Source organism: Siphateles boraxobius, unplaced genomic scaffold (genome assembly GCF_051911475.1).
Source record: "Siphateles boraxobius isolate OS27281-9 unplaced genomic scaffold, OSU_SipBor_1 8, whole genome shotgun sequence".
Classification (NCBI taxonomy): Eukaryota; Metazoa; Chordata; class Actinopteri; order Cypriniformes; family Leuciscidae; genus Siphateles; species Siphateles boraxobius.
In genome coordinates, this window is record NW_027509208.1 from 11,114,124 (window position 1) to 11,126,793 (window position 12,670).

The 12,670-nt window shown below is 39.2% G+C and overlaps 1 protein-coding gene across 12 annotated transcripts in view; it reads right to left on the bottom strand.

The window, feature by feature from the left end:
• The window catches only part of fryl (furry homolog, like), a 118,646-nt gene that overhangs the window by 22,416 nt on the left and 83,560 nt on the right, over nucleotides 1-12,670 (bottom strand). For all 12 annotated transcript variants that reach the window (XR_013200003.1, XR_013200004.1, XR_013200001.1 and 9 more), the window contains 21 exons: nucleotides 12,218-12,390; nucleotides 11,968-12,128; nucleotides 11,765-11,875; nucleotides 11,498-11,652; nucleotides 11,306-11,405; nucleotides 10,268-10,436; nucleotides 9,806-10,074; nucleotides 9,106-9,246; nucleotides 8,794-8,962; nucleotides 8,439-8,523; nucleotides 7,469-7,581; nucleotides 6,668-6,818; nucleotides 6,479-6,582; nucleotides 6,200-6,382; nucleotides 5,853-6,048; nucleotides 4,298-4,419; nucleotides 3,957-4,144; nucleotides 1,833-1,927; nucleotides 1,122-1,750; nucleotides 735-1,003; nucleotides 33-173 (listed from right to left, as the gene is read on the bottom strand). Coding sequence is in view for 8 of the 12 variants with exons in the window: in XM_077220697.1 (XP_077076812.1) it covers nucleotides 33-173; nucleotides 735-1,003; nucleotides 1,122-1,750; nucleotides 1,833-1,927; nucleotides 3,957-4,144; nucleotides 4,298-4,419; nucleotides 5,853-6,048; nucleotides 6,200-6,382; nucleotides 6,479-6,582; nucleotides 6,668-6,818; nucleotides 7,469-7,581; nucleotides 8,439-8,523; nucleotides 8,794-8,962; nucleotides 9,106-9,246; nucleotides 9,806-10,074; nucleotides 10,268-10,436; nucleotides 11,306-11,405; nucleotides 11,498-11,652; nucleotides 11,765-11,875; nucleotides 11,968-12,128; nucleotides 12,218-12,390 (3,724 nt within the window). In the remaining 4 variants the exon portion in view is untranslated. The remainder of the gene's footprint in view (nucleotides 1-32; nucleotides 174-734; nucleotides 1,004-1,121; nucleotides 1,751-1,832; nucleotides 1,928-3,956; nucleotides 4,145-4,297; nucleotides 4,420-5,852; nucleotides 6,049-6,199; nucleotides 6,383-6,478; nucleotides 6,583-6,667; nucleotides 6,819-7,468; nucleotides 7,582-8,438; nucleotides 8,524-8,793; nucleotides 8,963-9,105; nucleotides 9,247-9,805; nucleotides 10,075-10,267; nucleotides 10,437-11,305; nucleotides 11,406-11,497; nucleotides 11,653-11,764; nucleotides 11,876-11,967; nucleotides 12,129-12,217; nucleotides 12,391-12,670) is intronic.

Below are 12,670 nucleotides of genomic sequence, written 5' to 3' on the forward strand. Positions count from 1 at the left end.
TTAACCACAGAAAGAGTAAGTTGTACACATACCTGTACATATTTGCCAATAATCTTCATGATTTCCAGGTTGAACTGTTTGACTGGAGCAGCAGACAGGTCAATGTGACTCAGTAGACTGTAGATGATCTGTAGTAAAGACTGCTGCATGCCGTTTAGTCCTTTCTCCAATAACTACAACAGAAGAGGTAAAAGGTCAAGAGATTATATACATAAACTTGAGCACAAAGTTACACGATAGCACAGTTCAGCTTTGAAAAATGTGTCTTGAGAAATCATCATTCTGTTACATCAGTCTCGTTAAGTAAGCAAATACTGTTGATAAATACAAAAATAATAATAATAATATATAACATAATATAAACACATTTTATATACATATACACTGCAGTTTAAAGGTTTTGGGTCAGCAAGATTTTTTTGGGGAAGAAATGAATAATTATATTCAGTGAATGAATTATATATATATATATATATATATATATTTACAAAAGATTTCTGTCAAATAAAGTTTTTTTTTTACTTTCTATTCATCAAAGAATCCTGAAAAAATGCACTACAGTTTCAACAAATTTTACATTAAGCAGCACAACTGTTTTTAACATTGGCAGCGTTTTTAACATGGAGGCAGATATATTGCTGTTTGAAAAAGAGGATTAAATAATTAAAACTGTAAACACTTCAACAATATCCCAACTTAGTTCCAACTGTTTGACTCAATGAAATTCATCTCACCTCAGCTAGGTATGTGACCAAGTTAAAGGTGATTTCAGAAAAGGAGTCGTGCAAGTAGCGGCACACCACGTTGATCCAGTTTGTGCTGTCTCGTGAGTAGCTGTGCGTTGAGTACAGGCTCATCATGTGAGCAAGGTTGGCCAGTGTGGCTGACTTTTCCTCAACGCACACTTTGGCGATCCGATCAGCAGTCTCTTTACAGAACCCAGTGGGGTTGTCAAAGTGATGGACCAGGTGCGGCAGAAGGCACAGGATATTCAGAGGAAAACCTAACAGGAAATAAGTTAAGACAATAAATACATACACTCTCATTCATTTTTAAGACCCAGGTATAACAATTCATAACAAAATCTCAGATTTTAAAATGTTCCGAAACCATGGGCGCACCTGCTAGCTGTGAGGGGTCTATGAGTGTGTGTCGGGACACAGTGATGAGTTTACTGAGGAGGTGAATTGTGAGCTCTTGCGTTGCAGCTGAAGTGAAACCCTTCAGAAAGAGCGTCAGCAGGCCAGGGAAGTTGTACCACTTCAGTTTGGCCTGCACTCTCTCCAGCTTCTCCCTGCTGTCCACCTTCTCCAGGGGCATCTGGGCCAGCAGTCGGTTCAGCAGCCTGAGTGCCAGCAAGTACTCAAACTCATAATCGGACTCTAGCAGCGACGTAGCAATCCAGAAGACCGTCGCCATCAGATTGGTGGGGTCCATCGGTGGGACCACCTCACAAGATCCTCCTCCATTTCCACCACCTCCATCGCCACGGCCACCACCCTCTCTTAATGATGATAAGCTCCGAGTGCGGGCAAGGTTGCCGTGGCTGCCGCCCAAGCGGTCGGCTACATCAAGGGTATTGCTGCGGCGACGGTCTCCAAGGCGCTCACCCATCAGACTGGCACGGAGGGAGTTGCTGCGAGTGTGGCTGTAATGGACATGCAAGAAACTTCCACTGCCGAGGTTCAGCTGACCGGTACTTTTCCTGTTACTGGCAAACTTGGTACCCTGCAGAGGATCATGGGAGGCCCTACAGATGATGGAGACAGCATTTTTAGTAATGTGCTGTATACGATGGAAATAATATTTTACCGTAGCAGAGCATGTCTTACTGTGAGAGTGCAGTAAGCAGGTCATAGCTCTTCATCGTTTCAGCCAGAGTGTCTATACCAGCCTCTAGTGTTAACAGCAACTCAATAACAAAACCCTGCGGGAGACAGATGAAACGTTTGATTATGAGTGTTCAGGGATCAACACTTAAAGGCCCACTGAAGTGCCTTGAAACGTACTGCATTATTTAATGTGTTGATGTAATTTCCACTGAAACAGGAACATAGGGCGGGGCATATCAAACAGCTCCTCCCGCTTTTCAAAATAGCCAATAGCATTTAATTTATATCTCAGCACGGCCAGAGCCGTTGAGCTTGGTAATGCCGCAGTTTCCTCTTCATCTATAAACGTTTCTCCTCCTAATCTCCTCATTATAGCTTTAAAATATAGCATTTTGTGCAGAATTCAATACGTTTTCTGGTCTGCGCCAACTCTATATAGTGCCATCATTGATCCATATTGGCGGAAGTGAGAGACTAAGTTTTGAATGCTTATATCTTCTAAATGTGAATTTTATCATTCTTTTGGAGCACACTAGCTTATAGATAAGTCAAAAACCTTACATTTTGATTTAATGGGAACTTTTAGGCGGGCTGGGAACAGTGTGAGAATGTTTTGGGCCAGTTCACACGAATGCTACATATATGATCGGCCCAACATAAACACTGATTTAAAAATCTAATTGGCTAACATAGATGAGGTTTTGTTGAAATTCAATATTAAATCTAAAATTGAAAATTTGTTGAACAATGAATCTTGGAAAGTTTCGAGGATATTATATCTTTTGTGTACTCTTTTCTGACAAGAAAAGTCAGCAAAAGATTTTTTGGTTACACTTTATTTTAAGGTGTCATTATTACTGTGTAATTAAATATTTAAGTACAGTGCAATATTAATTAACTACATGTACTTACTATAGGGTTAGGGTAGGATTAGGATTTGGTTGAGGGTTAATTGCATGTAATTATGCATCATTTACTGTTATTACTATGGTAATTATATGTAACAAGAACACTGTAAAATAAAGTGTTACCGATTTTTTTTTAATACTAAACAGTTCTCTTCATTAAAAAAAATATTATATTTAAATATTTTTATTTATTTAAATATAAACATTATATTTATTTTAATACGGAGAAAGTTTAATTAAAATATTATGAAGAAAAAATATCAGATTTTTTTTAAAATTTCTCTTTATTTAAAATATATAAAATATATTTAAATATACATTAATATAAAGAGAAAGTTTAATAGAAAATAAAAAACTTTCTCTGACACTAAAATCGCTACAGAGGCCTCGTTTACACTGCAGGTCTTGATGCCCAATCCTGAGTTGTTACCTATAATTTTTTGACCATCTGTTCATGTTCTTCAACTGTGACCCATATCCGATTAATGCGTTTACAGTTGCCATACTATCTGAAACATCACGCATGCTTAAAGGGTTAAATTCTCTTGCACAGATGGATGAACGCGAAATGTGCTTGATGCTAGCTCTGCGATATATGCGAAGTTCGCCAAACATCACCATGATTTTGAGGTGGAGGAGGACATCATTGCAGCCTACGCATATGCTTCAGTTATTGTGTGCGAGAGAGATCTCAGGACTGGTGGGAGCATATTGTGTTTAAATATTGGCTTTAATGAGGAGCAGTAAAATTTTAGGATGACCAAGCCAACCTTTGATATATTGTGTCAACGTTTGTCCACATTTCTCTCCTTCGATGACACCTGACACCATCTGTCCCTTTGCAGATGCGTTTGGGGGTTTCTCTCGTCATTAAACCTGCCTGTTTACATGACAGTCGCATTGGCACATATCTGATTTATTTCCACATATGAATGAGGCCTGAAACCAATCTCGAAATATCCGAATGCATGCGTTTTTTTTCCGTTTGCACGGTCATAGAACACATCCGATCGGTGTCACATGTGAGCAAAAATCGGAATTGGGTCACATTTCACTGACAGTGTAAACGAGGCCTTATTGTAGTAGTAGGGCCAATGAAAATCTGAAGTACTGGCCCTGATCAGGTCAGCAGACAAAAAAAAAAAAATCCTTATTAATGAGCCCTGCTGTTGCCTTCTCATTGGTACTTCTGAAACAGTGGGACACTTCAATATACCTGAGCCTCTTCCCCCGGATCTCCCACAGTCTCTACCAGACGAGACAGCACATCTGACAACGTGGAGGCTGTGAGTGGCTGTTTTAGCGCTCTGAAGATCTGGAAGGAGCGACCGGCATAGTGCCGTGATGAGCAGGACAGAGCGGTCTGTAAAGCAACTTCACTCAGCTCCTGCTCCAACTGATAACCTAATCAAACATACATCACAAAAATCAATCATAGACTTACCATTTTGATTCACTTGATTCACAAAATTTGTAAAAATAAGTAAAAATGATGTATTCCTCCACATAGAAGTTGACCACTGCATAATGCGGTGAAATTAGCATGCCATGTCTTACCGGACGGTGTCTGTTTGAAGACGTTGACAACATGACGAAGGAATACACTGAGCTGATCAGCACTCTTGATGTTGGGGTTTTTAGGAGAGACGTCTTCATGGTTCCACAGCGGACCACGCTTCCTATGGGCCAACCAATCAGAAGAACAGATTTAGAGGAAGTGACACAGTAGAAAATATCTAACATAGAACAAAGGCAAAGCAAGCTCACACAACTCCCAGTAAACAAACAAACTGTATGTATAAAAACACTCTGAATCAAACGTTCACACAGAAATGAGACTGAGAACACACACACACACACACACACACACGCACCAACACGCATGCAAGGCAACAATACCCTCTCCTGTTAGACATGGCTGCAGGCAGAGGAAAAAATACAATAACTTAACACAAAATAAATACTCATTCAATGTGTATCCAGGGAAACTTGCCAGGAACAACATTAATGTTTTGTAACAAGACTGAAGAAACACATTGTTATTTTATCCACCCTTCCCATCTTAATAGGCAGAGACAACTATGAGGAAAGTTATTTTACAAAAAAAACGTGCCCTATCATGGACCCCAGTTGGACTTGCAGTTCTCCTTTAACTTCAACAGGGTCGACAGTTTTGAAAAGGGATGTGTGATATGGCCAAAATATCATTACAATATTTTTTTCATAACGTTTGATATCAATATTTATAAAGATACTAATATCTGATATTCATTTCATATCATTAATAGGGAACAAATGTATTCTTTATGTTTGTTAGACCTCAAGAATGAATGTAAACATAACTTATTTGAGTTAAGTAAACTAAGTAAACTCCAAAGGCTAAGCTGTACCTCTTAATTTAGGGCCCAATGAAAGATATTTTATTTTTTCCAAAGAAAATTTACCTACCGAACGTCTGTGTTTCCTGTTTGTTGTCTGTGTTCTCTGTATTCTGTGTTTTACGGTTTAATACAAATGAATCTTCAAAAACAGTATCTATTGAAATGAATTAATAAAACTTTAACACATTTTTGGAAAGCTTTGCATTTCAGTATATATTGGATGATAACTTTTATCAAATGAAACTGTGTGAGTAGATCCAGAGATTAAAATTGTGTGGAGTTTCTCATATAGTGAGAAGGGAGATGCTAAAAACACCATGAGCATCACATAGTATGTGCAGTAGTCTAAACTGTGCTGCTCACACATGTGAGATTAAACTACATACATCGACAGTTACTCGAATTACACAAAAAGTTTAATACTGACATCATGGATTTACTTTGTTTGATAAATACTGATACAAATCTATTGCCCAGCCCTAGTTCTAAAGCAACCTGGAGTAAAATATTTCCTCATGCGCACAACAATGGCAGCTCCCAATATGCTACATCACCCCATTCTTTCTTTGCCAGAACCACTCCAGCACATACAAAACTCTCAAGTGAGGTTTGGTCAAGCAGGATTGCAGCATGTTATTGGTGGAAGTGTTTGGTGTATCCAGTACTCTGATAATGACATTGCGAAAATAAGAGGATGAATTTGACCTAGTGGCTTGCAATGACCCCCTCACCTTGAGCTGATGAACTCAATAAGGTTTTTGACCTTCTCGTCCTGCTCTGCAGACAGGTCCACCTCATTAAGGAGAGTAGGGGGAAGCTGAGGCAGGACTGTGCTTCCCAGACTGATACTAGAGGATGTGGAGCTGGAGCTCAGGCCAGAGTCTGTCATTGGAGATGGCTGGTAGTCTGGCATCAGCTCTGTGACACCTGGGAGACCAATCAATTCACAACTATTTTATTCTTAGTATAAAAACACTGGGACATGGCTAATATTGTAATTGGTCATTATTATTATAAATAATCATTATCAATTAGGTAGAAATATCTATGTAACAAAACACCCCGTGCTTTAAAGTACCTGTGAGGTTGAAGTCCTGAATAGGGGGTTTGACTGTCAGAACTCTGTGCTCGTTCAGCTCGCGGTTGCGGAGCAATACAGATGCCAGTGACTGGACGCTGCTGTTGGTGCCCTGCACCACCAGCAGGTGGAGCAGTAAACGCTTGCAGTGCTCATAGACCTCTGGGTGCTGATGGTCAAAACCTACACACACAGAAAAACAGAGCATTACAGGACATACAATGTGGCACTTTCCAGGGTTAACGATTTAAATAAAGTGTAGAGCTGTGTATGTGTTACCTATGAAGATGGCATGCAGCAGCAGGTGAAGGTACGCACTCCATTCCACTTTGACCCCGTGGTCTACAATGAGGTCGGTCAGCAAGATCACAGCAATGTTACACCTTTAAAGAAATGACAGTGTGTTGTCAGTGATCAAAGGTCAAGGAGAAGAACACTGACATAGGACACACTGAGTATGTCCTTCACCTGTGCAAGGAGACTCCAGGTGTGGTGGTCTCAGGCAGGTAATCAATAAGTGGTGACCAGCAGCCGCCAGTGGGAGGAAATGGGAGAGGCTCTGGCTGGTTATGATCCATCACCTTTAGACGCCAGTTAGCGTAGACAGGCATAGAGTCACCTAAAGAGAGAAACAACAAGATCATGAACACTTCAGTTCAAAAGTTGGAGGTCAGTGAGATTTTTCTTATGCTCACCAAGGATGCATTTATTTGATCAGAAATACAGGAAAAGCAGAAATATTGGGAAATATTATTATAATTTAAAATATCTGTTTATCTATTTTAATATATTTTAAAATGTAATTTATTCCTGTGATGGCAAAGCTGAATTGTCAGCAGCCATTACTCCAGTCTTTAGTGTCCCATGATCCTTCAGAAGTCATACAATACATTTTCAGGATTCTTTGATGTACAGAAAGTTCAAAAGAACAGTGTTTATTTGATATATAAATCTTTTACATTATAATAACATTAGAAATAACAATACATCATTTATAATGTTATTATAGTAACATTATAAATGTCTTTACATCTGTGCTGAATAAAAGTATTCAGACACAAACTTTTAAATTGAAATTCACGTACAGTAAAACAAAAACACAGGGAAAATCACCGAAATGCTACCCATTCAATTTGGGAATTTCTACCTTTAAATCCACACATTTTTGAGTCTGTCTTCAGACTGAGTGTTTTTGATCTGAGCAGGAGCAACATCAGAAGTAAGAGGGAGCACTGATTTGAAGTATGACAGTGATGTTAATGTACTCACTCTTTTCCTCCTCATAGGACCCTCCTGAGCTGCTGCTGTAGCGGGACTCCAGTCGATGGTGCTGTCGGTTCAGATTACTGTTCAGACCAGTGTAGATGTCCAAATGAGTGTAACTGTGCAGATATATAGAACGTCAAAAAATTCAAGTTTCACTTAACATTTCCATAATTCAGCAAAGTATTATTGAGGAAGCACCAAATAATGAACAACCAGTCGGTAATAGCTAATAAACAGATCTTGGTTTATTTTCAGTATTATACAATTTATAACAACTTCGGCAGTTCGATGAGATTAGTTATTTTGATTGCATTACAAAGGCTTGTATGATTAACTTATTCACGACACAATGGTTGAGCTGTATGTTTTTTGTTGTGGGCAAACACTGAGGACAAATGCAACAGAAATATGTTTTTGTTGCCTTTTTCCCCCCCTTAAAGGTGGGGTATGTGATTTTCTTTATTGACCATTTTTTCAAAATCACTTGAAAACCTATTCCTGACCCACTTGCTGGCTGTAAATTAGAAGCACTGAAAGTAAAATTAAGCAATTTAATCATCTGTGGAATGGGCAGGACTCGAAAAACTCCAGCCAATCATTTTCAAGACCGTCCAGAATCATTGGACAGAGAATGCGTCACTCAAACGGTCTTACCATGCCCCCCTCCCCCCACCCCCCTCGCGCGCGTGTCCCGTTCGCTAGCTAGCTAAACAACCTGTTTGGGGAGGAAGCTAATGTGAGCGATTGTATCTATGTACGGGCAACTGAGTTTTCGCTCGTGCTTGATTGGGTGTCCATGCTTTTCGAATGGGTGGAGTCAGAGCCAGCGTTGGAGGAGAAGTAGGTAGGACCTTATGAGTTGTGTATTTTCAAAATCTGCCGGCCGTTTTGCAAATCACATACCCCACCTTTAAATATGGACCCCATTTCTAAACAAGATTCCTAATCCTGTAGTATCATTATTAACTCTTACCTGTCCTCCATGTTGGAATCTTTGAGTTTGCTTTCATGTTGTCCATCAGGTCCAGGAACCATGGTGTTACTACTGGACGTTGTTCCTGAAAAAAGCAAACATTTAAACAAAAGAAAATGTGAAAATGTGACCGTTTCCTTAGATCTCATGATTTTTAATCACGTTTATCAGGAAACTTTCTGTAATATTTTGGTTTCCTGAATTGTTCCTATTTCAGTGAATTTCTTTCGGTTATCTATAAAGATAGTCTATGAACAGTCAAGATTCATGGTCTTATGATTCTAAACTTTGTTTGTATAAAGGTCATGTTGAGAAAGATACATACTGTAGTCAGATTGGTTTAAAGCATATATACCTGATGTAACAGAAGGGATCTTGTAAGAGGAAGTAATGCGGTAGTAAGGTGGGTTATCCATATGAGTAACAGCTGAGGATACAGGATCTGTTTGCTCCAGCTCATACATTAACTCCTCCAGCAGCTGCATCGTCTTATCCCTGCCCAGATATACCACCACTCGCTTGACCTGAAAATATTAGGAAAAACATTCAGAAACACAATAGTATCCAACAAACTAGTTAATTAACATGGCCTCAAGTCTCAAGTGCAGCCCATCTACTCAGAAATTGAGTATCTGGTGTTTGATTGGCCAGGGCAGGTGTCACTCACATAAGGCAGGAGACTTGGTTCACTGTTGACTCCAGACATGCTGATGAGGAAGTGCAGGATGATCTTCAGATTTTTGGGCCAGCTGTCAGCTAAAGTGGTCCAGACATTCTCAATCTCAGACCATGCGAACTCATCGCCATACTGTAAAATTAGACCATATTAACATTTATGTAATGATCTTCTTGAAAACTTTGGAATAAATGAGTTAAAATAATATATTTACAACAGGAGTTTTTAATTAATTAATTCATTTTTTATTTAGTTTGAAAGTGGACCCCGGGGGCCAGAGTTGAGAATCCCTGATTTACATAATAATAAAATAAAACTGAAATAAATATTCCAAAATTATTTTGGAAAAAAAAATACACAAACAAATTAAACAAAAATAAAACAAACAATAAATTAATTAATGTGTGACAGAAAACAAGTGTAACATAAATGAAAAATGAATATCTATTATAACTTATAATACTTAACATACAAATACTTCCATTCAAACAAAAAAACATCTAGCCAATGAATATCAACAAGGAAATAACAGAAAAATTATGTTTGCTATAGAAACATATATTCAATATATATATTTTATTTTTTCCAGGCATAGAAATCATAATATCCTGATATTTCCAGGGTTTTCGAGAGAGTAGAAACCCTGTCCAGTAGTCGGCACATGGTCTGCATGTAGTAGGTGGGCACTTACCTTCGCAGTCATGAACATGAGGTTATTGAGGATCATGGTAGTGGCATGTGGTGAACCCCAGCCCTCTCCTTTCAGCCAGCGACGGCTGTTCACCATCATCATATCTCTCTCATGGGCGTCCTCCTCTTCCTCCGTCGACGAAGGTTCATCTTGACGCCTTGCTGAAGGCTTGAAGTCCACCAGCTCCACGTTGTTCATCCAGGGTAGGAGATAATGTAGCATCACCTGTCGCCCACCAGGGTGTGCTGTCTGTATTCTCTGACTCACCTCTAAATAAAATCACCCAGAATCTTATTACAAATACAACACGTATCTAGGGGGACAATGCTGGCATTATTTAGATTTTATTTTATTTCAGCTTTATTCAAATTACAAAAGTGATATTTATTTCAGTTAAGAATAACACTGAAACACGTGTTATTCATATCTCTCATATGATTATTCATATCACTGAGCTGGTACCTGAGAAGATGGGCAGGGTGAGTTCAGGGTAAGTCCGTGCCAGTTCTTCACTGAGCTGGTAGTAGGACACTGAGTAGAGGTGAGGAAGAGGGGAGGCTGGAGACAAGACCCCATCAGCACGCTGGATCTCCAGTTTATGGGCGTAACGGAACAGTTTGGGCTCCAGAATCTAACATGCAAACACATGCATACACACATTAATATTTACTTTCAAGTTATTGAGGTTGTTGCCTTTAACTTCAAATTAAACTACACTTTGTTAGACCATAAACTGTGGCTGGTCACTTTACATGGTCATTCAGATGAGACCACTTGCCAGTTCTTGGCCAAAATAGCCTGTAAAGTACACACGACTTCATGCTAAAGACTGGAATACATTGCATGATGTTTGTCCAGATTTTTGGATGAGTCAATGCTAGTTGCTGAAAGTCAGAGCCAGTATAACAAAAAAAATCCCGTAGTGTGTGGTGGCAAAGACTTAAGACTTTTTGCTTAAGACTATGATTTCATTCAGTCGGAGGATATGAAACATGTTTGATATTTTTAAACATTTTTAAAAACAGTGTTTTTTCCATTTGTCATGCTTCTATCAAAGTGGCGCATGTTTCTGTGTGAGTTTGTTGTGTTCAAAACGATGTCTGAAGTGTGATCCTCAGTCATTTAGCGTATGATGTCCAGGAAGTTATTTTCCTCTGTAAAGTTGGCAAGTGCATGATTTTAAAAGTCGCCTTAACTCTGGCTATGTGAAACAAAGTTTCTCAAAGTTCCTCTTCCCTTAGTTTCTCTTTCTCCCAGAACAATTAAATTGTGCAAATATTTAAAATGTACACAATCTTTAAACAGGAAGCAAGTCTTTATACAGGAAGCAGAGCATGGTCAAAAGCCATTACTTCCTAGTTTATCAATTTTTGCACACTTTGTTCAACACGAGAACTGCTTTTTAAATGATTTATGTATTTTTTGGGTTTATTATGATATATTATTATTATATGGAAATCACATTATTTTCCCTTGACTGAAAGAAGCGTCTTTACTGACCTGCAATAGCTGCATGGCGACCTCATAGATGTCTCTGGAAGAGTCGGCAGCTTTAAACAGGATGAGATTCAGCAGAACCACAGTGTCAAACTGGTAATCCCTGCATGAGACAAAAAACACACAGTATTCATTTAATCTGAATTAATGAGACAAATCCAATCACATTCATTACAGGATCATTGTCATATGTACCTGTTGTGAAAGACATTGGCGATTGCTCTGAAGCAACCGGCAGCAACCCTGCGTGAGCCAGTGTAGCAGCGATCCACTGCCCAGAACATCAGATTGCTCTGATCTGGGTTCAGCTCTAATAACAACATCACTGCCTCACAACCCAACTGATGCACCTGAGTACAAAGATACAGGCATGTCACAGTTCATAAAAGTCGATTGGTAAGTGAGACCTTGGTTGGATTGGTTAGTGATGCTAATGCGGGCACGCGAGTGGCATGTGGTTACCTTGCGGTCTTGAGAGTCTAGAATGTTGTCCAGCCACTTATACAGATACCCATCAGAAGACAGGCCAACGTTATCAGCAACCGGACCACAACATAGCACTGCGGACATTGCCTGTGCAGACACATCATAGACCATATTCAGACTCGATAAAAGTTAAATTTGAAACGGCTGCAAAGGCAAATGTTTGTTTTGTGAGAATGTACCTTCAGTGCGCAGTACTGGTGTCTGTTAATCTGCATGTTGCGGTCGCTGTATCGGTCCAGTGGTGTGAACATGATGCTGAAGGGTCCAGCCCAATGACTGAAGAGCATGAACAGACTGTGTCTCAGTGACTGCTGAGGGAATATACTCCTCCTCTGATGTACTGCAGAAACACAATCATGAGGTCAGTTCAAGTTAAATTTCAGTTTAGTGAACTAAGACCTGCTGCGAAAAGGCCTTTTATATGTGTACCTGGTACATTCTGTATGATGTTGGCCACTAGGGCACTGAAGTGAGAGCGGATGTCTCTCAGTGTGTCTGAATCTTTGTCGTTCTCAGCCTCCAGAAGCTGTCGGGTGAGATCCACATACTCCAGTAGAGTGCTGTTCAGAGAGTGAAACTCCCCATCCAGACCACCACTCGCACTGCACAGACAACACAAAAATTACAGCTGTGGAAAATAATTGTTTTTATGATGCATCGCAAGGCTGATGTGAACGATTCTGCATCGATGCAGAGAAAATAATAGATTTTAAAAAAATCGAATTTAATAGGCATATCATACCCATTAAAACATACAGTTTTAATTCTAAATAAAGTACTCTTATTATAAGCTTATTATATTAATATTATATTAATAAAGAAGTTGCATACATGTCCTTCGTAAGCAAAACACTTGCGTCTGATGCTTTAATTTAGTTTTTT